Consider the following 26,691-nt stretch of genomic DNA (forward strand, 5'->3'; position numbering starts at 1 on the left):
TATTACATTGTGCTCACCACCCAAAGTAAAATTTCCTTTAGTCACCATATATTTGGCTCTCTTTACCCACATGGTATTGGCATAAAAATAGACATAGAGATCAATGGAACAGAACTGAGGGGCCAGAAGTAAACCCATATATATCGGCAAATAATTTTCAATAAAGAAACCAAAAATATAGTGGAGAAAAAAAAGCCTCTTCAATAAATTATAAAACTACATGCAAAAGAAGGAAACTAGAGTACAATTTGTTCCCTTGTACAAAAATTAATTCAAAACGGATCAAAAACCTAAATATAAGACCTGAAACAATAAATTACATACAATAAAACATAGGTACTAAACTTATGGATCTTTGTCTTTGAGAGGATTTTATGAATTTGACCTCAAAATCCAGTAAAGTAAAAGCAAAAATTAATGAATGGGACTATACCAAACTTAAAAATATTTTGCACAGCAGAAGAAACTGTCAATAAAACAAAAAGTCCGAATGGGAGGACATATTTATTTATTTATTTATTTATTTATTTATTTATTTATTTATTTAAAAAACGTTTATTGTTGAAAGTATTACAAAGGTCCTCCTTTTCTCCCCCATTAACCTCTTCCAGGCCATTCCCTTCTTCTCCACCCTTTAGGCCATCCCAATCCCATTGTCCGTGTGGGAGGACATATTTCAAAAGAATACCCTGATAAGGAATTAATACCCAAAATAGATAAAGAACTCATATAACTCAACAGTAACTATAAGAAAACACACAACCCAATTAAAAAATGGGCAGAGGACTTGAATAGACATTTCTCCTAAGAATAGACACAAATGGCCAACAGATATATACGAAAAGATTCTCCATTTTATTTGCTGTTAGGGAAATGCAAACCAAAATCAATGGCATTTTTATACAACAACTAGAGGCCCAGTGCACAAATTCATGCATTGTTGGGGCACCTCTGGGTGGCCTGCGGGGATTGGGCTGAAAACCCACAGTCCAATGCCGCCAGCAACTCCTACCTGCCACTCCCTCTCCTCCCAGCCTCACTGTGCCTGCCACAGGCTTGTGCCCAATCAGTCAGTCCTAATTGGGAGAGGCTCGCACTGTTGCAGCAGTGCTCACCAGCCTTGAGCCCTGAGGGGAGTGGCCCAAGGGATCTGGCTGAAACCTGCTCTCTAACGTCCCCTGAGGGATCCTGGATTGTGAGAGGGCGCAGGCCAGGCTGAAGGACCCCACCAGTGCATGACTGGGCTGGAGAGGGGCTGTGGGAGTGCTCCAGGGTTTGTCTGGCCCATCTGGCTCAGTCCCGATCAGCCGAACCCCAGCAGCAAGATAACCTACAATTAGAACGTCTGCCCCTGGTGATCAGTGCACACCCTAGCGAGCAGTTGAGCAGCCTTAGCATATCATTAGCATATTACACTTTAATTGGCTGAACAGTCAACCAGTCATTCGGACGACAGGACACTTAGTATACTAGGCTTTTATTATGTAGGATAATGAATTCTCATTAATAGAAACTATAAAAACAGTCCCATTTACAATTGCAACAAGAAAGTAGGATACTTAGGAATAAACTTACTTAGGAAAAGAGATAGAGGTAACTATAAACAAGTGGAAGAATATACTGTGTTCATTGGTGGTGGGATGGGTGTGGGCTAGAAGGAGTCAATGGGGAAAAAAGGGGGCATCTGTAATACTGTCAACAATAAAGATAACTTTAAAAAAAGAGAGAAAAGTTTAAACACCATCATGCTGACAGATGGCCTTGGGGTCAAAGTGGAATCTATCATCTCTACCAGCTTTAAAAATGACATAGAAAGCGAGGTCCACATATTCCACAGTGATATGCTCAGAAGGCCACCCTCTTAAAAGTGGTCTTTTAATATTCTCTCTTTGAAGGCTATTTAAAAACACATAAAATAAAAAACACCCAACTCAGACCCAAACAACATAAATGCAAGTCTATGTATCTTTAAATTTCTCTTACTCATAATATACTTTAGAGACTATTAAAATATATCAGCTGGTATATTTAGAGATATAAATTGTGAACCACTCTTGACAAATGTTCTTCATGATACACTCTTTCAGATATATAATAGATCTGGTGAGCTTTACTATTGACAATGTTTTTTTCATAAAAAACACTGCAGTGTTTTAGGTACCCTGACTATTTTTTTTCAACTTTATTGAGGTATAATTGTCAAATAAACTTGTAACATTATTTAAAGGGTCCAATATGACATATATATACATTGTAAGAAAATTCCCCTAATTGAGTTAATTGACGCATACATCACCTCATGTAATTACTCCTTTTTTTTTGTTTGTTAGAACATTTTAGTTCCACTCTCTTAACAAATTTTAATTATATAATACAGTGTTGTCACATATAGCATTGTGTTACACATTAGATCCCTCATTTATATTATAACTGAAAATTTGTGCCCTATTACCAATATCTCCCTGTTTCCTCATCTCCCAGCTCCTAGAAACTATTTCTCTGAGTTTTTTTTTTTAATTCTACATATAAGAAATACTATGCCATATTTGTCCCATTTATTTTACTTGGCACAACGCTCTCCAGGTTCATGGATGTTGTTGCATATGGCAGGATCTTCTTCTTTTAAATGCTGCTTAATATTCTTTTGTATCATTTTGTAAAAATGATACGCTTGAGAATATGAACAAAAGTTAGAATTTCAAAGTAAAAAAATTTCATTATATTCTAAGTACGTACCTGGGCATGTGATTCTTCCTTAGAACACTGTTGTTCAACCTTGCTTTTGTCAGAAGTAAGATTACAAAGACACAGCCTGAAAATTCTGGAACTTCCACAGAAAATCACTTCTTAAATACTGGTGTCTGGATTTTTATTGGAGTTAAGAGGATGGTTGAGGGAACATAATCTTCTAGGTTGATTATCTTTACTTAAACAAAGAAATAACAGCTATAATTGCCAGTTTGGCAACTTCATCCACAGAACTGTGATCCAATCACTACCTGCTAGGACTTGGGAAAGCATACAAACTAGCCTAATACAGTGGTTTTCAAACTTGACTGCACATTAAAATTACCTGGGTAGCTTTTATAAAATTCTCAATTTTTAAACCTTATTGGAGATCATTTTAGTAGAATCCATGGGGCAGAAAGACAGGCAAAAGTAATTTGAAAACTCCCTTGCACTGATCACAAGATGAAATCTTACTTGAGAACTACTGTTATAAAATAATATAAATTCTGGAGTTTCCACATGTCTAGGCATATGTATTAGAGTTGACATATATATACCCTGTTTCCCCGAAAATAAGACAGTGTCTTATATTAATTTTTTCTCCCAAAGTTGCTCTAGGTCTTATTTTCAGGGGATGTCTTATCTTTCCATGCTAGGTCTTATTTTCGGAGGATGTCTTATTTTCGGGGAAACACGGTAGTTAAGAATTGGATTATTTGGGAAGAAGGAAGGAGTTAAAATAAACACCTTGTCTTAATTTTGGAAGTAAAAAGAAAGATCTCATGGTGATAGGAGGACACTTAGAAAACACAGTCTTTATATTAATAGTTTCTTAATTTTAATTTGATATTTCTTTCCTGGATAGAATATTATTTAACATTAGATGTAATTTTATTTAAAGGTACTGTGAATAGGCTTTTGAGCTAATTAAAATATCAAATGTAGAAATTGCTTAAGAAAATTTTCTGTAGGTTAGTGGATAGCTACTCAAAAGGTAAGAAAATACTCCAAGATATATTGGATTCTGTAAGTATGTGTTGTTATCGCCATTATCTGAACAATTGAATGGATATAGTATGTACTAGCCTATCAAAGATGGTAGGTATGGAAAACTACATAACCTATTTTTAATTTGTGGCAAATAGTTATAGTAAATCAGGTAACTTTATATTTTAAGTTAACCTAGGTACTGAGAGATTTATTCATATGAGACCATTTTTTTTTCAGTTGTGAAAAAAAATCCTATGGTATTCGATGTTACTCTTTTCTCCAATAGCTATAATTTGTTGAGTCTTTACCATGTCTTAGACTGTGTGACAATCACTTCATATAGATTAATTAATTCTCATAATAACCTTTGAAATCTATGTCATCACCAGATTACTGGTTAGAAAATGAACTGTAAGATGTCAATTAACTTGCTTAAGTAGGGACAAATATTTAAGATAGGAATTGACCTTAAATTTGACACAATTCAGAGCCTGAATATTTTTTCCCACTGTGCTAACTGATTGTTTTCTAATAGCTTAACTAATTAGTATACTTTAAAAAATAACTGCACTTATTTTTTAAAAAATATATTTTATTGATTTTGTACAGAGAGGAAGGGAGAGAGATAGAGAGTTAGAAACATCGATGAGAGAGAGTCATCAATCAGCTGCCTCTTGCACACCCCTTACTGGGGATATGCCCGCAACCAAGGTACATGCCCTTGACGGGAATTGAACCCGGGACCTTTCAGTCCCCAAGCCGACACTCTGTCCATTGAGCCAAACCGGTTTCGGCTTTTTTTTTTTTTTTTTTTTTAAATTTCTGCATTGATTAAGGTATCACATATTTGTTCTCATCTTCCCCTTCTCATCCCAAACTCCTCCCCATGCATGCCCCTATCCCCCTATTGTCTGTGACCGCTAGTTAGGTTTATATGCATGTATAGAAGTCCTTTGGTTGATCTCTCCCCCTTTCCCCACCCTCCCCAACCTTTCCTCTGAGGTTTGACCATCTGATCAATGCTTCCCTGTCTCCAGGTCTGTTTTTGTTCATCAGTTTATTTTGTTCATTATTTCCCCTAGATGAGTGAGTTCATGTGATACAAGAAATACATTTATAAGAACCGAAAATTTAACAAGCAATAATGGTTATGCCGAGAGGCAAATGAATCAGTATGTAGTGAGTTTCTTCCTGGGCCAACAGTTCTTTAAGTCCCAATTTCAATGTCAAACAATTCCTTATGTGTACATGTTAGCAATGATATTTAAGTTCTGGATGGTGGACAAATGGTGGCAATGCAGGTCTGACCCTCTCTGATTTGGTCCTGGGCAATCTCAGTGACACACAGCTGCTGACTGCTAGTATAGAAAGGCATAGTCAGTGTCTTCCCACTCTGGACTGTTTCTCTTCTGTCTTCATGGCTGGAGCACTCCTGTCATATCCTCTCTGTTGCAGGAATCCACATGGTCTCGGAGTTGTTTTCTGAAAATATAGAAACATATTCTCAACCAAAAGTTAATAAAAGAATATTTTCTATAACTTTGACTTGGGATCCTTTTTAATTTTTCCCCCAAATGATTTCTTTTGGCTTGTTTTGACACCATGTGTGTTTTTCATAGGTGTCTTGCTGTTTAACTGCACATATGGAAGTCTAGACACCACTCATTAGTGATGTCATATCAATTTAGAGAGTTGCTAAGAAAATTTAAAAAAATAGAGCAGAGGAGAATCAAGATGGCAGCATTGATAAATGCTTGTACTTGCTGTCTCCCAAAACCACATCAAAATTACAACTAAAATACAGAACAAATATTATCCAGAACTGCAGGAAAGCTGGCTAAGTGGAAGTACTACAACTAGAGGGATAAAGAAGAAAGGATGTTGAGACTGGTAGGAGGTGCGGTGGCATGGAACAGGTTGGTCTGGCACCTGGATGTGCTGCTTTTTTAATTGGGAGGGAGATTGCCTCTGTGGAGGCTGCACAGAGGAGTGAGGGGTCCCAGCCTCACACCAGACCCCCAGCCCAGAGTACTAGAGCTGGGAAAAGAAGTCTCTATGGGCAGTATGAACTTCTGGCTGAAAAATCCAATGTGGATTGGGGCTGAATGATACATAGGCTGCTGGAGACCCAGTTGCTCCTCTTAAAAGGCTGGCACCATGAACTGAATTTACAAGTTCCCACTTGCTCTGAACTCCAGTGCTGGGCAAGGCTCTGGGGCACCCAAATACATAAGGGGAGAAACTGGACTGTCTGGCATTGGGGCAGAACCTTGGGGGCAGCTTTCTTCCAGACAGAGGTGTTCCCAGTGGTCATTGTCCCTGAGCTGGGACCTCCTTGGTGCAGGGCTCACTGGCAGCCATTTCTGTTTGCTCTACCATGGTGATTTCCTGAGACCCTGCTCCACCCAATTTACAGCCCACCTGTGAGCTGTGAGCAGTGATATTTGCATATGAACGGCCTGTTCTTGCTCAGGCTAAAACTCTGTTAAACAAGCTGAAGCTGGGTGAGGGAGCCCCAAACCTATCAATAAAAGGTGCAAGAACTGGCACCAGCACCAGCCTGTCTTGCTTCACAGCTGGGCCTCATCTGGGCACTTCCAAACCCCAAACAAAGGGGAGGAATCTGCAGATCTCTCTGTAACTCCTGCTGAGTGGCCCCAGGCAGTGACTGACTTTGCACCTCCATGGAGACCCAAGAGCCAGTGTATCCAGTAGTCAATGTGAGAACATACCAGATTATAACTCTTAACATCCATAAGTGACACACTCAAGAGGCAGACTCAATGAGCACCAAAGCCCCACTGAAGCAAGTCCTGTTCCATAATGGTGTCTCCTGCACAGCAGCTCTCCCACTTTAATCACAGCTGGTCCCCACAGCCAATTGGCCTGGAGGTCAATTCCTCCCAGTGACACCAACAGCAATCAAGGCTCAACTACAACAAAACTGTGCACATAACCCACAAAGGGTTGCACCTAGAGTGTCCACCTCAGGTGATTAGGGAAACTGAGCCACTGGGCCCTACAGAACACCTACTACACAAGGCCATTCTATCAATTCCAGGAAACTTAGGAGCTATCCAGTACTTAGAAACAAACACAGAGAAGCAGCCAAAATGTGGAGACAAAGAAACATGTCACAAATGAAAGAAATGGAAAAAAGGAAACTACTGGATGTAGATTTCAAAACCACAGTTGTAAGGTTACTCAAGAATCTTCTAGAAACTTTCAAGAAACTTAATGAGACTTTCAAGGAGTTTAGTGAGAATGCAAATAAATAAATAAATAAATAAATAAATAAATAAAAATAAATGATAAAAGGACCAGTCTGAAATTAAGTATACACTGACTGAAATAAAGAATAATATACAGGGATTCAACAATAGATAGAAGATCCCAAGAATGAAATATATAATTTGAAATATGAGGAAGCAGAATACATCCAACAAGAAGAGCAAAAATAAAATAGAATCCAAAAATATGAACATAGTGTAAGGAGCCTCTGGGAATACTTGAAGGATACCAACATTCGAATTATGGGGATGTCAGAAGACGAGAGAAAACAAGATATTGAAAACCTATTTGAAGAAGTAATGACAGAAAACTTCCCCTACCTGGTGAAAGAAATAGACTTTCAAGTCCAGGAAGTACAGAGAACCCCAAACAAGAGGAATCTAAAGAGGGTTACACCAAGACGCATCATAATTAAAATGCCTAGGGCAAAAGACAAAAAGAGAATCTTAAAAGTAGCAAAAGAAAAAGTTACCTACAAGGGAGTGCCCATATGACTATCAGCTGATTTCTAAACAAAAACCGTGCAGGCCAGAAAAGAGTGGCAAAAAACATTCAAAGTGATGAATAGCAAGAACCTACAACCAAGATTACTCTACCCAGCAAAGCTATCATTTAGAATTGAAGGTCAGATAAAGAGCTTCACAGACAAGAAAAAGCTAAAGGAATTCATCACCACCAAACCAGTATTTATGAACTGCTGAAGGGTATTCTTTAAAAGAAGAAGAAGAAAAAGGTAAAGATAAACATTATGAACAACAAAGTGACAACAAATATATACCTATCAATAAGTGAATCTAGAAATCAAGAGAATAAAAAATCTGATGAACAGAACAAACTGGTGAATGGAATAGAATCAGGGGCATGGAAATGGAACAGACTGATGATTCCCAGAAGGAAGGTGTATGGGAGGTGAGGGGAGAGATTAGACAAAGATCTTATATGCAGGTATGAATTACCCATGGACACAGACAATAGGGATGGGATGTGACCCAGGTGGAGGGGAACTATGTGGAGAAAAAAGAGGGACATCTGTAATACTCTCAACCATTAATTTAAAAAGATAAAGCAGAATAGGAAAGAAATGATCAGATTGCAGGTATTTTTCAAGAAATATTTTATGGTTATCCATGTGGGTATATTTGGTCATATGTAAATTATGTCTTTGAGTTTAAAAATGTGAAAGCTTTCTATTGTAGTACTAGAGGCCCAATGCACGAAATCTGTGCAAGAGAAGGCCTTCCTTTCCCTGGCTGCTGGTATTGGCTTCCCTCTGGCCACCAGCACCTGGAACCTGGCCTTCCCTCTCAGAGGGAGGCTCTGCCCACATGCCACAGCCCACAAGTCAGAGGCCTGGGCCTCCTTCTTTGGGGCAATCATGAAGCCCCCCAATTGATCACCCTGCTGGCCAGTGGTCTGGGCCTCTCTCTGCAGGGCAATCATGGGGCAATCACTGGGCCCCCAACCAATCGCATTGCACTCATCTTGGATGGCCTGGTGCCAGTGGAGTCATAGCGTATGTGGTGGTGCTGATGGTCATCTGAATCGTTGTTCTGCTGTTTGATCATTCTGTCAATTTTCATATGATGCTTTTATTATATTGGATTGTGGTGTGCATAGGATGAAGTAAAGTAACCTGGTTGGAAGCCCAACTCCCATTCTGTGTTTAGCTGTATTTTGTATGGAGCTTGTGGCTTACAAGAGTTGTTTAACTCTAATAATATGGGTGTGTTCCAGGAGTGGGGAGGATATATTTCACATTGGAGATTTATTTCCTGCATTAAAGAAGACAAGGTATGTCCAGGAGCCCTTCTGGTACCAGCTGCATATCAAGTAATTTTAATTCAAAGTAATCAATATACCATTGTGGGTTATTTTGGGGTGGCCTATCTTGAACTCTAAAAGTTCCCTGGAAGTTACACCTTTTAAGAGGTGGGCTGGTGTATAAAAATGCCATAGATTTCTTGGCATTAATTTGTATCAAGCTACATTACTGAATTCATTTATTAAGTCTAATAATTTTTTGATGGAGTCTTTAGGGTTTTCTATGTACAGTATCATGTCATCTATGAATGACAGTTTTACTTTTTCTTTTTCAATTTGGATGCCTTTTATTTCTTCTTCTTGTCTGATCACTTTGGCTAGCACTTCTAGTATTATGTTGAACAAGAGTGGTGAAAGCAGGCATCCTGCCTTGTTTCTGTTCTTAAAGGAAATGGTTTTAGTTTTTGCCCATTGAGTATGATGTTGGCTGTAGGCTTGTCATATAAGCTTTTTATTATATTGAGGTATGATCCTTCTATTTCCACTTTGCTGAGCATTTTTATCAGAAAAAGGTGTTGGACTTTGTTAGATGCCTTTTCTGCATCAATTGATATGATTATGTGTTTTTGTTTCTTAATTTGTTTATGTGATGTACCATATTTATTGATTTGCTGATATTGTATCAGCCTTGGTCACGGTGTATGAACTTTCTAGTGTAATACTGAATCTGGTTTGCTAGAACTTTGTTGAGGATTTTAGCATCTATGTTCATGAGGGATATTGGCCTGTAATTATCTTTTTTGTGTGTGCTGTCTTTATCTATCGGGTCTAGTAATAATTAATGTCGTTTTAAAACATTCGTTTAAAATCTTGCTTGGCGTTGACTTGTATTGACATAACCTTCAAACACGTGGTATCTACAGAACGTGTGAAGTGCAATTAACAAGTTTTGCTTGAAAAAGTTTGTGTTTGGTTTGGTTTTTGTTGCAAAACTAGGGCTAAGAAGATGGCGGATGAAGAGCATATTCGGCACTGCATGCTTTACGAGTTCCAATTAGGAAGAAAAGCAAGTGAGGCTGCAAAAAACATCTGTAGTGCTCTTGGTCAAGATGCAGTTAGCGCCAGAAAATGCCAGCATTGGTTTGAGAAATTTCGAGAAGGAAATTTTTCGTTAGATGACAAGAGTGGTCGAGGCCGTGTGTCCAATTTTGATAAAGAAGCTCTTCAAGCTCTTTTGGTGCAAAATCCTCAAATTGCCCAACAAGAGCTTGCGACAACTTTAAATTATTCGCAAAAAACAATTTCCAATCAATTGCGTGCATTTGGCAAAGTCCAAAAGTTTGGATAATGGGTTCCTCATGAGTTGACCGACAACAACCGTAATCAAAGAGTCACAATTTGCAGTTCGCTCCTCTCTCGTCAAAACTGTTTGCCGTTTTTAGAGCAAATTGTTACAGGAGGTGAACAATGGGTGCTGTATGTTAATTTGAAAAGGTGGCCTCAATGGTTGGACAAAAATGAGGCTCCGCAGCCCACGCCAAAACCTGACTTGCATGCGAAAAAAGTGATGTTGTGTGTTTGGTGGAATTTTAAAGGAATTCTTCATTATGAACTTTTACCATCTAACCAAACCATTACAAGTGCAGTGTATAGTGCCCAATTGGAAAGGTTAGCCCAAGCTTTAAGAGAAAAAGAACCCGCGCTGATTAATCGGAAGGGCGTAATTCTTCACCACGATAACGCACGACCGCATACTGCAAGAATCCTGCTGAAAAACTGCGCCAGTTGGAATGGGAAGTTCTCCCTCAACCTGCATATTCTCCTGATATTGCCCCTTCCGATTACCATTTGTTTCGTTCTTTGCAAAACTTTCTTCTTGGAAAAAAATTTAATAATGAAGAATGCCTCAAAAATGCATTGACCGAATTTTTTGCATCAAAATCACAAGAATTTTACAACAGAGGGATTAAAATGCTTCCTGAGCGTTGGGCACAAGTAGTAGAAAACAACGGCAACTATATTGTTGATTAAATTTTGTTGTATTGTTTAAATAAATTCGATTTTAAAAAGTACAATAGTTTTGGGATTAGGGTAATGTTGGCTTCATAGAAAGAGCTTGGAAGTGTGCTTTCCTGTTGAATTTTTTGAAATAGTCTGAGAAGTATTGGTTTTAATTTTTCTTCGAATGTTCGATAAAACTCCTCTGTGAAGCCATCTGGCCCAGGGCTTTTGTTTGCTGGAAGCTTTTTGATGACTGTTTCAACTTCATCAGCAGTTATTGGCCTATTTAGGTTTTTTGATTCTTCCTGATTGAGTTTTTGGAAGCTTGTATTTTTCTAGGAATGTGTTCATTTTGTTGAGACTGACCAGTTTGTTGGAGTAGAGTTGTTCATAGTATTTTTTTTTTTTTTAACAATCCTTTGTATATCAGGAGGCTTTAGAGAGAGAGAAAATGGGTTAAAATCTGAGTTGCCAAAGATCTGCAAAGAGAAAGAAAAATTATAATGAGGACAAACAAACAGAAAAGAACGAACAGAATCATTTTCCTATACCCCATTAAACCAGTCTCTGATTTCTGGAAATAGGTCAGTCCAATACAGTGCCTTTGCTTTATTTATCTGGTGGAAAATATTAATCCTCCCTTTTAACAGACTTAGGTTAGATACTCTATGTACCATTTAGTTTACATAGAAGCAACATTCTTCACTGATGATTGCACATGCTTCTCCTTGCTGGGCAGTCAGTGTATCCAGGGCTTGAGGAGTTTGGATCACAACAAAGACTAAGCTGTTAACTTCTGTCCTGGGGTCTTCCCAAAATTTTCATAGTGGTATTTAACTCTTGTTCTATTACCATGAAGACATTCAAGCTCCCTTTTTCCAATTTATAATTTCCAAAGCTGAGGAATAAGAACCTCAACACTGAAAAGCACACTTGGAGTTGTGACACACGAGTGGACTTGCTACAACTTCTCGACTGGCACATTGTTGTGGTACATCTTCAGGAACAAAACAGTCCACATTTATTAATTTGGCTGGTATTTACTGCAGAGCATTTAGGGTCAGAAATATACCTGGCTCACTTATCCAAGTCCCTATCATTCTAAGTATTTAGGTGGGAACTCTTTATATACTTCAGTGTCATATAACATAAAAAAGACCATGGGGTTCACCAATCAGGTTAGAATAAAGTCTATAATTCCTAGGACCTGAACTAGCTCATGCTTTAGTCAGCATCCATACATCTTGTCAATCTATGAGAGCAGAGCAGACTGCAAAAGCGCTGGTATAGTGGTCCTATCATCTGGTTTTGGCAGCTATAAAGCTTGATTCTGTTAGTTGGCTAAGTAGGTCCAGATTTTTGCTCCCTGCATATATAGTGTGGTATTGAGCAGCTAAATCACAGGAGCAGCTGTAATACCCCAAGTTTCACCGAAACATTTGGTGATTTGGGAGAGATTTGCCACCAATAAGGTAATGCTACAGTCATTTGTAAACTCCTTAGCACTTTGAAGATGGAATCTATGGAATCAAACCTCAGAGTGTGACTGCAATGTTATTTGGTATGTTACCCAGGAAAAGTCCAATATAATGGCAGAAACTCTGATAGCCCCAAGCTGGAAAATTAGTGGGGTGTGAGTTTATTTGAAATGCATAAGTAGCATCGATGTTTATAAACCAGACAAGGACATTGGGAAAATCTGGCATGTAATGCCGTAAAGTAGGAGTTCAAAGTTGTTCTTAAAAGGACAAATACACATAGATGGAAATAAATATAATATTGTCTTTTCATACTGCTATAAAGAGTTAGTGTAATCTTTTTGTGTTAAAGAATCAAAGAACAAGAGTCAGAGACAAATAAAAATGTGAAGTGATAGCAACATACCTGACTGGCTTTATTAGGTTGATTAGGTACAAGTTAGACTATAACCATATTTGTTGGCTGCATTCTGAAAAGTAATTTTCTGCTATTACAAAATTTCATTTTAATTCTACTTAAATAAAATACTGCTTCAACTCATTCAGATATTTTGATTTGCTAGAATAGATAAAATGGACTTTTCAATCCATTTTATTCATTCAATAAATGAATCAATGATGTCATCATTAATACAGAATGATTGTATTAATTTGAGAAATATTTTGAGGTAGATAAAGTGGTCAGTTTATTAAGATAAACTATTTGTGTTTTATATTTGCAAGCCTACAAATATAGGATGATCTATTTAAGAGAACACATTTAAGGTTTTTAATATCTACTAGAGACCTATGCATGAAATTCATGCAAGAGTAGGCTTTCCTTCGAAACCGGTTTGGCTCAGTGGATAGAGCATCAGCCTGTGGACTAAAAGGTCCCGAGTTCGATTTTGGTCAGGGGCATGTACCTTGGTTGTGGGCACATCCCCAGTAGGGGGTGTGCAAGAGGCAGCTGAACAATGATTCTCTCTCATCAATGTTTTTAACCCTCTATCCCTCTCTCTTCCTCTCTGTAAAAAATCAATAAAATATATTAAAAAAAAAAAAAAAAGTCGGCCTTCCTTCCCCTGCCAGACCTGAGCTTCCCTCTGGAAGGATGTCCTGCTTAATTAGCATATTATGCTTTTATTATTATAGGTTTATTTCGATATATTTATATGTTATTTTCATCTCAACTTAATTTCTTTCTTTTCTTTGAAATTATATTATATTTTTACTCTTTAGGTTCCCTACAGGTATGTGCATTTCCAGGTAAAGGCGGTAAAAATTGATATACTTTTATAATTTATCTTGCTGACATCTGTTCTCCTTTTGTGCAGGAATTCAGGAGCTATTATTGTTTCCTTGCCTACTTATTTGGCTTCAAGATGCTGAGTCAGTTCCTTACTAGCAATTCAACCTTCTCTGCTTAGTTGTCTACCCTGGGAGGATGACCTAAAACTTTATTACATGGATTTCCTTGCCTGTGAGATTTTGATTGGAACCCAGTGATGAAAGCAATAGGAGAAGAAGAGAGGTATGGTACTATCCTGCTCTCTCCATGGTGGGGGCTGTGCTATGGTGCAGTAGTTATGTCCCTTCACAGCAACAGGTCTCACTGGTGGCATTTTGTTCACTGCCTCAACTCTCATTCAGACTCTGGTGTTAGTATTTGATCCTTCTGCCCCATCAAGTCTCAGCATATTACCAGCTCCACTGTGGCCAGACCCAAAATGCCTCAGCTTCCCTTGGTTCACTAATCCTGCCCACTATATTTAAATAGATCCTTTATTAAATGTCTTTTTTTTAAAAAAAAATTTAAGGACTTCTGTTTTATTCTGGGAAACTGACATATTAGCTGTTGGTAGGTAATAAAATATAGGATAGAGAGGTTGTTATTAAGACAGTAATTGGTGCTTATTGTTGCTCAAATAATACTTTATTATTTTGGTGTGCAAGTTAGGTCAGGGTTGATTCCATTGAAGAAGCTGCAGTTTATTTTTCATAACAGTTCAGAGTATTTCTCATATCTTTAAGGAAATAAGGAAATAAATCTATCAAAAAAACCCTTAAAAATTGCTTTTAAACTTGGTCTAGTGGTTGGTATAGTGTGATTGGGAGTTGTCACTTGGACAGTGGTACTGGGCAATGTGGTAGAGGGAGAGTTAGTGGACATTTGAGTAGCAGCTGTGGTAGATACTGAGGGGGTTGCTGCTGATGTTGTGGTAGGGAGGTCTGTTGAAGTGGTAGGTACTGTTGAGGTGGTGGCTTCAGTTGTGATGGTTGGTTCTGTGGCAGTGGTGGTGGCTGTTGTGCTGGGCTCTGTGGCAGTGGTGGTGGCTGTTGTAGATGACTCTGTGGCAGTGGTGGTGGCTGTTGTGGTGGGCTCTGTGGCAGTGGTGGTGGCTGTTGTGGAGATACCTTCTTTGGGAGTGATTGTGGTTGCTATTGTGGTGTGTTCTGTGGCAGTGGTGGTGGCTGTTGTGGTGGGCTCTGTGGCAGTGGTGGTGGCTGTTGTGGTGGGCTCTGTGGCAGTGGTGATGGCCGTTGTGCTGGGCTCTGTGCCAGTGGTGATGGCTGTTGTGGTGGGTTCTGTGGCAGTGGTGGTGGCTGTTGTGCTGGGTTCTGTGGCAGTGGTGGTGGCTGTTGTGGTGGGCTCTGTGGCAGTGGTGATGGCCGTTGTGCTGGGCTCTGTGCCAGTGGTGATGGCTGTTGTGGTGGGCTCTGTGGCAGTGGTGATGGCTGTTGTGGAGATACCTTCTTTGGGAGTGATTGTGGTGGCTGTTGTGGTGGGCTCTGTGCCAGTGGTGGTGGCTGTTGTGGAGGACTCAGTGGCAGTGGTGGTGGCCGTTGTGGAGATACCTTCTTTGGGAGTGATTGTGGTGGCTGTTGTGGTGGGCTCTGTGGCAGTGGTGGCTGTTGTGGTGGGCTCTGTGGCAGTGGTGGTGGCTGTTGTGGTGGGCTCTGTGGCAGTGGTGGTGGCTGTTGTGGTGGGTACTGTGGCAGTGGTGGTGGCTGTTGTGGTGGGTACTGTGGCAGTGGTGGCTGTTGTGGTGGGCTCTGTGGCAGTGGTGATGGCTGTTGTGGTGGGTACTGTGGCAGTGGTGGTGGCTGTTGTGGTGGGCTCTGTGGCAGAGGTGGTGGCTGTTGTGGTGGGCTCTGTGGCAGTGGTGGCTGTTGTGCTGGGCTCTGTGGCAGTGGTGATGGCTGTTGTGGTGGGTACTGTGGCAGTGGTGGTGGCTGTTGTGGTGGGTACTGTGGCAGTGGTGGTGGCTGTTGTGGTGGGTACTGTGGCAGTGGTGGCTGTTGTGGTGGGCTCTGTGGCAGTGGTGGTGGCTGTTGTGGTGGGTTCTGTGGCAGTGGTGGCTGTTGTGGTGGGCTCTGTGGCAGTGGTGGTGACTGTTGTGGTGGGTACTGTGGCAGTGGTGGTGGCTGTTGTGCTGGGCACTGTGGCAGTGGTGGTGGCTGTTGTGGTGGGTACTGTGGCAGTGGTGGTGGGTTCTGCAGAAGTGGTGGTAGTTGCTCTTGTGGTGGTAGTGGTAGGGGTTGTGGTTCTAGATTTTGGATTTGTTTGAATTGTGGGTTGAGGTATATTAGGGTTTGGATAAATGGGATATAAGTCTTTTGGCCGCCTTATAGGTTCTGGACGGGAAGGCTGTGGTTGAAAAGGTGAATTTGGATGAACTGGAAAAGGTCGAGGTTGTCTAATAGGATTTGATGGATGGGGTCTAAAGGGAGGAGGAGGAGGAATGTTCCATGGTTGAAAAGGAGGAGGAGCGGGTGGTGGAATGAATCCTGGGCCATAGGGAAGAATAGGGCCTTGTGGAAACCCTCTTGGCGGGGGCAGACGAGGTGGTGGCCGCTGGATAGGTCCATAGGGTCCCCATCGAGCTCTCTGGCTGTCACTGGGCTGTGGTGATAAAAATCAATCAGAGATACAAAAATAAGGCTTTAAATTTGATCATTTAAAGTTCGAACACTAGTATATGTAATTTAAAATGTCACACAGTCATGTATTTAATTGAAACAATAAGTTAGAAGAAGGAGTAGAATATTTTTTCTCCCTTTGGGAGCTCTAGCACTCAGTAAAAAGTAGCATTGTATGAAATGCAAAAACAAAACAAAACAAAACAAAAGACAACTTTACTTTCAGAAGTAAAGGTTTTAGAGTGGATCAAATCACCTTGATTAACTAATGAAAATGGTACCTTTGGAAATTAGTTCAAATGGAAGTAAATGCCCTAGTGTGATGACTAGCATACATTTGGTCTTGCTCAAGACATCCACAGAGACATTTAGTCCATACCAATTCATGGACCTCATCCCATGTGCTATGACCACCTAGGCTCCAGAGGTGAGAAGGATCATTATTGGCAATGCAGCCATTACACAATTATTGAACCAATAAAACATGGTAATCTTTTTTTATGTATTAATCCTGTAAAACAAACATATAAATAAACATTATGGGCTGTTTGGACACAGGGGCATTTTCTAAGTGTGGATGGTTTGGACAGAACTAAATTTCAAAAATCTTTTGGCATGGACCAAATGTTCCTGTGGACACTTTGCACAGGATCAAGTAGCCAACAAGGTAGTAAAACTAGTTGGGGATGTTCTTTCTTACTCCTCATTTCAAGAAATCAGTGCGATTCCAGGCTCTGAACCATTAGGTAATTGTGTTTATTGAGAAACTATTATATATAACACATCTTTTAGGGGCTAGGGAAACAGATTTAAGATGTGAATCCGTGCTTACATAAGTTTGAAATCTAGTAGAAACCAACCTCTTACCTCCCCCCGCCAAACCACAACCCAAAACAATACAATAAAAAGTCTGTAGGAATCAGTGTAATGTGTTTCTTAAGACAAAGACACTGAAGTCTGATTGTTAGAACCAATCCTTCATCTGTAGCAAGCTAGCTGAGTTGCTTACACTTTCTCTGCCATGGTATGCTCATTTTTGAAATAATTCTAGAAATAGTTCTAATCTTATACAGTGGTTGATAAGATTATATGTAATTTATACAAAGTGCTTAGACATAGTAAATAAAGTAAGGAATCAATATACATTTGAGCTATCTCATACTCTATGGTTGCCAGGGTAGCAATTGCCAGTTTGCATAGATGACAGCAGTTCAAATTATAATTGGCAAACTTGCAAAAATTCTATATGCAATAGCAATTTGAAGGGAAAGTATATTTTTGACAAAAGAGAGATCAAGAATTGCCTAGTAGAAAAGATAGCATTTAAAAGGAGGCTTAATTAATAGAGTAGAAATGGAGAGAGAGGAAATAAAATTAAATGAATTTTATAAGCCAATGAACAGTGTCAGGAAAATACAAATCCTATTTTAGAAGCAGTCAAAACACCAGTTTGTTTGAAGAAGTTTCAGTCACTCTTGCAGCGTTCAACTTCTTGCCCCTGTGTCTTTCTTCCATACTAACTTAGGCAACATCAAACTTTTAGATCAACTCTATACAAATTACCTTCTCTGTTTCTACCTGCTGACAGGTGAACATTGCTGGAGGATCTCGCCAATCCCTAAATATTGGAAACACTAAAGATGTTTGGTCTCCCCTCATCTGGTACCTCAGCAGTGCTAATCCATTCTTCCCTATTTCCCCCAAAAGGCTGTCTTCTCAGCATCCACATGCCTTCTCCAGCTCTCTTCTTCTCACTCTCTAGAGATGATCTTGCCTTCTCTTTCACAAAATTGAGGCTATCACATGGAGGACTTAGCATTTCTACCCACACACCTATAAAACCCACCTATACATAGTTGTTTTCCCTTCCTGTTTACAACCAAATTCTTCACCTGTGTTCAGTGTGGATCCATTTCCTCTTCCTCCCTATGGCCTTTCTTCTCTTAATTACCACATTCCCCTTCAACCACTTTTTTATTCCTGGCTTTATGGTCTCAGATTACATAGTTTCAATTTACATCTCATATACTAAAGTAGCTTATTGACCACCTAGTGTACCCTTGCACTGTCATCATTAGGTTATCCCTTTCCATTCCTAGCCAGATATTGGAGAAGGCTGGACTAGATTTCCTGTTTCTACTTCCTAATATCCAATTTGCTATTTATCCTGGATTCTATTCCTGACACACAACCTAATCTCTTTTTACAAAGATCAACAAGGACATGAAGAATTGAGCATAGATTTTGGCCTATTTTGGTTGTCAATGAGATTAAAAGTTACTTTTTGTAAACTTCTTAATAATGCTGGTCTAAATGTTATGATTATTTTATAAATGATGTATTAGGCTTTTACATGCTCTATTGCCTCAGAATGTGCCTGTGTAGCTCAGGAGTTAACAAACAAAAGCTGTGGGCCCAATGCAGCTTGTCTGATTTGGTAATTAAAATTTTATTGGGACATAGTCATACTTATTTGTTTATTGTGGCTGATTTTGTTCTTCATAGGCTGAGTTAATTGGCTGTATTAAGAGACTTTATGGAGCATAGAGCCTAAAATATTTAGTACCTGGCCCCTTTGAAAAAGTTTGTTAATTCCTGGCTGTTATTTCCAATGTATCCTGTATTCTCAGATTTAAGCCCCTTGAATTTATCAATTTTGTACAAGACTATTATACTACTCTCAATGGGCAGCATTAAATACATATTTATGGATGCTGTTCATATATTTAGGAATTTATTTTTCTGACAAACATCACCAAATATACGAAGTGATGGTGTGTGGGAAGAGACGATAGTGCCCTGATTTCATGCACTATCTTTGCACATCACTCAAAGTAAAATCCCAAGCTAGTGGAAGGATTATGAGACTCTATGCTATCTAAAACTCCTTTATCCCTCTGCTCTCACCTCCTGATCCTGTCTTCCCTTCTGACTGTTTGAGGCCTACTTGTTCCTTAGGAGAGATATGCCTGCCAATTTTGGCATTTCCTTGCTTTCTCTCAGTGTCTAGTTAGCTTTTTTTTTTTTTTTTCCTCCCCTCCTTTGAGTTTCTAATTAAATGTCATTTTCTACCTGGCTATCCTATCTAAAATTGCAACATTGTTCTATTCCCTCCTTACCCCTCCTAATAGTCACCCCTCTTTCCTCCCTTGTCTGCATTACATATAAGCTTCATGATGTTAGTAAGGTTTTTTCTACTTTGCTCACTGCCATTTACCCAATATCTTGAATAGTAGACATGGTAGACAGCAGGTGTTTAATAAATATTTTGTGGTGAATGAATTACATGAGTTAGTGATAAGCAGAAATTACCCTAATTTGAATTGTTTGCTAATTCCTTCCTTGCACAGGTAAGGAGTATAAGGTTCTTTTCTTGAAGGTATTAGAGGGGAGTAAATACTTAAGTCTTCATTTTTTTTCTGATTTTGGTTTTATGGCTTCTGCTGACCAGGGCCTTGCAATCAAAATATGAGTAACTGACGAAGATCATCAACATCAGCACCACCTGAGAGCTATTTAAAAATGTAGACTGCTAGGCCCCATGCAGGTCTAGGGTCTATTTCTACACAATCTTATGGTGATTCATGTGCCTATTAGAATATGTGAAATTTCAGAAATGCCAGCTGGCCTATGTTATTTGAAAACTGCTTATAGATTGTTCAGTTCTGACTAGGGGTTTGATTTACTTATGCAGGTTATCACTTTTTTTTTTTTCCTTCTTATACTCTTTTTTTCTGATTGTTGTTCTTAAAGATTAGAAATTGCCACCCTTAATGCTCTTTTCCAAACAACTTAGTGGACAGAATGTGCTGCCCTTAGTTATCTTGTGTGCTGAGTAGATATCTCTTGTCAAATATTGATTCTTTGTATTGAAGCTTAGACTTGGCTGATTATACATCCCCACATCATACTTCTGATATCTTGTAAAATGGCATGCATGTCAGAAACCTATTTGTTAGTCACACAGTCAACTACACAGGAGCCAATTCACTCATTTGTTTCATTGTGGAGGGTCCACCTCATTTGCTGCTCTGTGCTACATGTAGGTGCAGCCCAAGTACCTGTCTGGCCTTCCAGGGTTTTGGAAAAGTTTAACTCTCATGTGAGAAAAATACATGTGTTAAATTCATGGGTTTTTTTTTTTTTTTTTTTTTTTAGGACATTGTCTCCTTCTAATATAAATTGGATTCTATAGTCTTATAAGCTAGAAAATAATTTGTCTTAAGTTGCATTAGTCTTGCAGTTCAGGATTCTGGAATAGAAACGTGCTATTACCCTGTTTCCCCAAAAATAAGACAGTGTCTTATATTAATTTTTTCTCCCAAAGTTGCACTAGGTCTTATTTTCAGCGGATGTCTTATTTTCGGGGAAACACGGTAGTTTGTAAGAATCTTTAAGACTCTTCAAGAATTATGTTTTGTATACATCTCCTCAGAAGTTGCCTATTATCACTGTGAAACAGAGGGTTGTAGGAAAGGGAACAAAGATAGTGTTTTCTCTGTTATTGTCTCTGAAGATTGCTCTAGTCAACAATGTTAGATAACATTTTATCTAACTTTGCCAACTTTGCTTGTCCATGGAACTTTCTTTATCTTTTAATCTAGTAACGTTTTCAGAAAGCCTAAAGCAAAATTTATTAATGTGCTCAGAGGAGTCATTTTTGCCACAATGTATGGGGACATGCTTCCAAAAGTGGTTTATTCTAGTATGATAAATTTGATGATTAATTATAATCATTGACCTAAGAAATTTTCATTTGATATATTGACTTCAGGTCAATTTATCTTAACATTTGTCTTTACATGCCTCATGTAACCATAACACAATAGGATCAGAAGTTAATTTCAAAAATGTATTTGAATGATCTCAAACATTAGCACGCATAAGAATCTTCTATAATAGAAGACAGATTCCTAACCCCAAAGCCAGATTTGTTTTTCTTTCAGTTTTTGGATAGGGTCTGAAAATATATATTCTGAATAATTAGATCACAAGTTTTTTTTTAAATACAGATTCCCATGAAATGAAATATTTTTCCATTTTAACATCATATTATAAATTAAAATATAGTGAAAATGAACCATTTGTCCAAGAATATATTTGCACAGATGTCATTAAATTTACTAGAACAATAATTCTACTTTATTTGCTTGTACTATTGAAAGTTCTTATTGACATATATTCGTTCACTGTGTAATGTAGATAATTCTTAAATAGTTTCTTTTAGAAGTTTACTATGATATTAAAACCTAAATTATAAAGCTCCTGGGTTTGAATTCAACATTGGTACTTTTTATGTCATCCAGCACTGGGCTCAGACTGTCAGAAATTATTAAAAGTATGATCTCACTTCTATGAGGAATCTTTTGAACAAAATAAACCCAGAGACATAGAAGCATGAAACAGATTGTGGAAGCTCAGAGGGAAGATGGGGTGGGTGGGTGAGAATAGATCAACCAAAGAACTTTTATGCATATATGCATAACCCATGGACACTGACAATAGTGTGGTAAAGATCTAAGATGGTGGGTACAGGTGGGCTGGAGGGTCAATGGGGAAATAAGGGAACAACTATAATGCTTCAACAATAAAGATTGAAACATACTTTGAGCACTCTTTCTCCTCTCTGTCACCCCAATACCAGCACATTTTATGGAAATTGTTATTTCTCTGAAGTTTATATTATTAAATTTGTGTTTCTGGCCATGGGATTTATTCCTTCCTTCTTTGCATTATATATTTTGGACTCTACCAAGTGCTTTTCAAAAATCTGAATGAATGTATTTCTAGAGAAGATGACTTTTTATTTATTTATTCCTGTTTTTATTTTTTCTTAACTGAAAAAGTAGAGTGGAATGAACAGTATTTACTGAGGAATTTACTCCCCAGTGAATGAACAGAAACATGTTAACTCTAACCAATATGTTTTTAGAGATCATAAAGGCTTTCTAAATTTTAAGTCTTTACAAATATTTTCTTAAAATACATTTTTTCTTGATTTTAGAGAAGAAGGGAGAGGGAGAGAGATAGAAACATCAATGATGAGAGAGAATCATTGATTGGCTGCCTCCTGCATGCCCCCCTGGGGATCGAACTGGCAATCCAGGCATGTGTTCTTGATCAATCGAACCTACAACTCTTTGGTCCATAGGTTGATGCTCTACCATTGAGCCAAACCAGTCAGGGCTATGAATATTTTTAATAAAAATGACTATACAATGATCTATGCATTAATGTATCTTGTTGTCCTTCTAGACAATTTATCTTGAACTTTCTATTTTTCCATAGCCTTACAACATTTAGTAAATTTCAGTTATATTTTTCTGATAGTTTGATTGTAGTGCTTTTGAAAAAAAAAAAAAAAAAAGGAAGAGATGTTCCTAGAAATAGAGATAGGTTTGCCAGAGTCTACCTGCCTTCTATCTCCTCATGCTCAAAACTACTGGCCAGAAAGTCATACTATGTAAAAGAGAAAGAAAAAAGGAAAGTAGAGCCTGGTTGTTGTGGCTCAGTGTTTGAGCATCCCAGTCACATGCAGGCTTGATCACAATAGTGTGTGTGTGAAGGAGGCAGCTGATCAAAGGTTCTCTCTCATTTTTATGTTTTTATTTTTTCCCCTCTCCCTTCCTCTTTCTGAAATCAATAAAAACATATTTTTTTTAAAAGAAATTAGGAAAAACTCTATACTGATTGACATCCCGACACTATATTGTTATATAACGAAGGAGGACATCATTGGTATCAAAGTTTTGTTTGAAGTTATAATTAAGGAGAAGTATATTTAAGAATATTTAGGACTGGTGGGAACTTACCGTGAAACGTGAAGTAAGAGCCAACAGGCTGAAGATGAAAGTTAATTCTTTCATTTTTTTTTTAAATATTGTTCCTAAAAGGACGAGATTACAAATGGTTAATGAAATTGATAACATCTTTTTTCTTAATTTAAACTCAAAATTTAGAAAGGATTCTAGTACATGTTCTATGATATGACAAAAATAAAAATAAAAAGAGTACCAGAGCCCTTTAAATATATGTTTGTTTTGGGAAAAGGAAGAAGCATACATGCACAGCAGTATTGTTATACATTTGATTTTTTATAACAAAATGCTATCATTTGATTTTTTATAACAAAATGCTATCATTTTGTTATAAAACTTGTATGAAAGATAACCCCAGATACTTTTTAAAATACCTTTTGAAAAGCAAAGTTTTTTGGGCAGTTCTTGTGGCCTCCAGTGGTGACTGCTTTGGAGAGATATAAGTTATTTGATTGTACTTTTGGTAATAATTGTTAAAATTAATCAAAACTTATAGACATTTATAAATTCATGATCTAGATAGTGTTAATGTGAATGGGCTATTATAAAGCCTAATTTCTTAATACAATTTATTTTTAAAAACAAACAAAAACATAATTCCCGTTAGTTTTATCTGAAGGGGAAGTAATTGCAACATGTATCTTTCCTTTAATATCAATCTTGCTTCTTAAATAAGGTACTGTTGCTCTGACTTTTTCCTCCTATGTGATTTCCCAAAGCAAATTATTATCTACAATTGACCAGATTAAGAAAAAGAGTTTTTTGTCCTTAATTTGATTTATTTTTCAGTATATAACAACTTGTGCTCTGGGCAGCTAAATAAAAACACCATCATGCTGACAGTTTGCCTTGGAGTCGATGTGGTACCTGTCATGTGTACCAGCTTTGAAAATGACACAGAAAGAGAGGTCCACAGATTCCACAGTGGTATGGTCATGAGGCCACCCACTTAAAAGTGCTTTTTAAATAGGCTGTCTTTGTAGACAATTTAAAAACACATAAAATACCCACCTCAAAAAACAGCAGAAATGCATATTATTTTTAGGTATTTTTTAGACTCTTCTACTCATGATTGGCTTTAGAGGCTATTAACATTTATCAGCAGAAGAGTCAATAGATTGTGAAACTGGATGCAAATTGTACAACCATTCAGTATGATTATTCTTCATGCCATACTCTTTTAAATATGTTAAAGATTTGGTGAGCTTTACACTGGCGGCATATATTTTCTTAAATACACACAAGATTTTTAGGTAGCATTACTATTTCTGTTTATTTCTTCAGGTATAATTGACAAATATTGTAATATTATTTAAAAGGTCCAATGTAATTAGTTTTTATATGCATACATTGTGAAAAGATCCCCCCCTCATTGAGTTAATTAACACTTACATAATTTTGCACATTTATCCTATTTTTCTGTATTTTTAGGTGAGAACATTTAAGTTTTATTCACTTAGGAAAATTCAATTGTAAAATAGTGTGTTGTTGTCAGTTACAGTCATTGTGTTCCACTGTAGATCCCAAGACTTTATTCATTTTATAACTGGGGAGATTTGTACCTTTTGCCAACCTCTATATCCCCATCCATAGCCTCTGACAACCACTTTTCTACCCTGTTTCTGAGTTTGACTTTTTTTAGATTTTTTTTTTTTAATATACAATATTTGCCTTTCCCCCCCTCTGGCTTATTCTACTTAGCAAAATGTTCTTCAAATTTCTCTAAGTTTTTTTCTTTTTAAAGGCTGAATTATATTCCAATATAGTTTATCACATATGTGACTAATAACCTTGAGAACCCAAGCAAAAATTAAAACTTCAAAGTCAAAATCCTTATATCTGCATTTCTAATACGTACCTTGGCTGGAGATTCTTCTTTTGAACAACCAAATTGACTTAATTTTACTTTTTCCAGACAGTCAGTTTATATAGCCACAGTTTGAAAATTCAAGAAGAAAAAGAACTTCCACAGAAAAAACTTGCTTCTTAAATACCTTTGTCTGGATTTTTATTGGAGTGAAGAGACAGATTGAGGGAAGCTAATCTTCTGGGTTGATTTTCTTTACCAAAACAAAGAAATGATAGTTACAGTTGCCAGTTTGGCAACTTCATCCACACAACTGGTAGTCCAATCACTGTCTACCAGTTGGGAAAGCATACAGAATGATCTAATACAGTAGTTTTCAAACTTGACTGCACATTAAATTTATCTGGGAAGCTTTCACGATCCACGGGGCAGGAAGGCAGCAACAGTATTTTAAAACTGCCTTGTAGTGCTCACAAAACAAAATCTTGATTGAGAACCACTGCTGTAAATTAATGTGGTTCTGGTTTCCCCATGTCTAGGCATATGCACTGTAGGATTAGTTTATTTGGCAAGATGGATTTTGAAAAATGGGGAAAGGAGGAAGTTAAAATAAATGTCATGTCTCAATTTTGGGAGTAAAAAAAAAAGATCTAGTGGTGGGGGAGGGGGTAGAGTTAGTAAACAGACTTTATAGTTTTTTAATCTTAATTTGATATTTCCTTCCTAGGTGGAATTTTACTTAACATTATATGTAATTTTATTTAAAGGTACTATAGACAAGCTTTTACCTAATTAAAATATCAAACAAGGAAATTGCTTAAGAAATTTTCCTGTAGCTAATGAATAGCTACTTAAAGTTTAAGAAAATACTCTAAGATATATCTCTAAGATATATTGGGTTCTATAAGTATGTGGTGCTACCTTCATTATCATAACAATGTTAATGGCTACAATATATTCTAGCCTAACAAAGATGGTGGGTGTGGAAAATCACATAAAGTATTTTGAGTTTGTGGCAAATGGATATAGTATATCAAATAATTTTATATTTACAATGACTCTGGGTACTGAGAGATTTACTCATATATGATCAATATATTCAGTTGAGAAAAGTTTTTATCCTATGCTAGGATAATTTATTGAGTCCTTACCATGTCCTAGAGTCTAGTAACCTGGCTGGAATCCCAACTCTTTTCTGTGTTTAGCTGTATGTTGTATGGACAACTTAATCACATCTGCCAACATTGCCATCCACAAAATAAGATAGTATTAATTCTATGTGATAGTACTGTTATGAAGATCAAATGAAATTACTTATATAAGATATGACCCATGTGCTTATTGTCAGTCAAAATTTTAATAGGAATTTCTTCCTTGCTTAGTTCATTTTTAAAATATCCTGATATGATAGTTTTCTGGTAACTGAGGTATGATGCATATTTAAATTTTAAAGCTGATTTAAAAGGTTTAGGTGGTGATGGGGGTATTGAGTGAAATTGTTCTTAAATTAGCAAGTTTTCTTGTCATATCTTTGGCTAACGATTTCATGTAATTGACAAGTAGAAAAAATACACAATTGATCAATTTATTTCTTAATTGGCCATCTGTATGCTCTCTTTTAAGAAATGTCTGCTTCGGTCCTCTGCTCACTTTTAAAATGGATTGTTTACTTTTTTGAATTGTGTGAGTTCTTTATCAATTTTGGATGTTAACCCCTCAAATGTCCCCCAAATTTTGAAATGTCATATTGTCTTTCTCATTTTTACTATGTTTATTTTGATTTCTTCTTTTATTTCTTCATTGAGCCAGTTGTTATTTAGTAGCATATTGTTTAATCTCCATATACTTGTGGTTTTTTCAGCTTCCTTTCTGCAGTTGATTTTTAATTTCAAAGCATTGTGTTTGGAGAATA

General features: G+C 37.5%; 1 protein-coding gene across 1 annotated transcript in view; it reads right to left on the bottom strand.

Annotated features, from left to right (window-relative positions):
• The window catches only part of LOC123651136 (cell wall protein DAN4-like), a 32,185-nt gene extending 8,821 nt beyond the window's left edge, over window positions 1-23,364 (bottom strand). Inside the window, exons 1-4 of the mRNA XM_045571011.1 lie at window positions 23,347-23,364; window positions 22,967-23,040; window positions 14,649-16,137; window positions 12,193-12,293 (exon numbers count right to left, since the gene is read on the bottom strand). Of these exons, the coding sequence (XP_045426967.1) occupies window positions 12,193-12,293; window positions 14,649-16,137; window positions 22,967-23,020 (1,644 nt within the window). The 5' untranslated portion in view covers window positions 23,021-23,040; window positions 23,347-23,364. The remainder of the gene's footprint in view (window positions 1-12,192; window positions 12,294-14,648; window positions 16,138-22,966; window positions 23,041-23,346) is intronic.
• Window positions 23,365-26,691: the final 3,327 nt, after the last annotated feature.

This window comes from Pipistrellus kuhlii, unplaced genomic scaffold, assembly GCF_014108245.1.
Source record: "Pipistrellus kuhlii isolate mPipKuh1 unplaced genomic scaffold, mPipKuh1.p scaffold_m20_p_1, whole genome shotgun sequence".
Lineage (NCBI taxonomy): Eukaryota > Metazoa > Chordata > Mammalia > Chiroptera > Vespertilionidae > Pipistrellus > Pipistrellus kuhlii.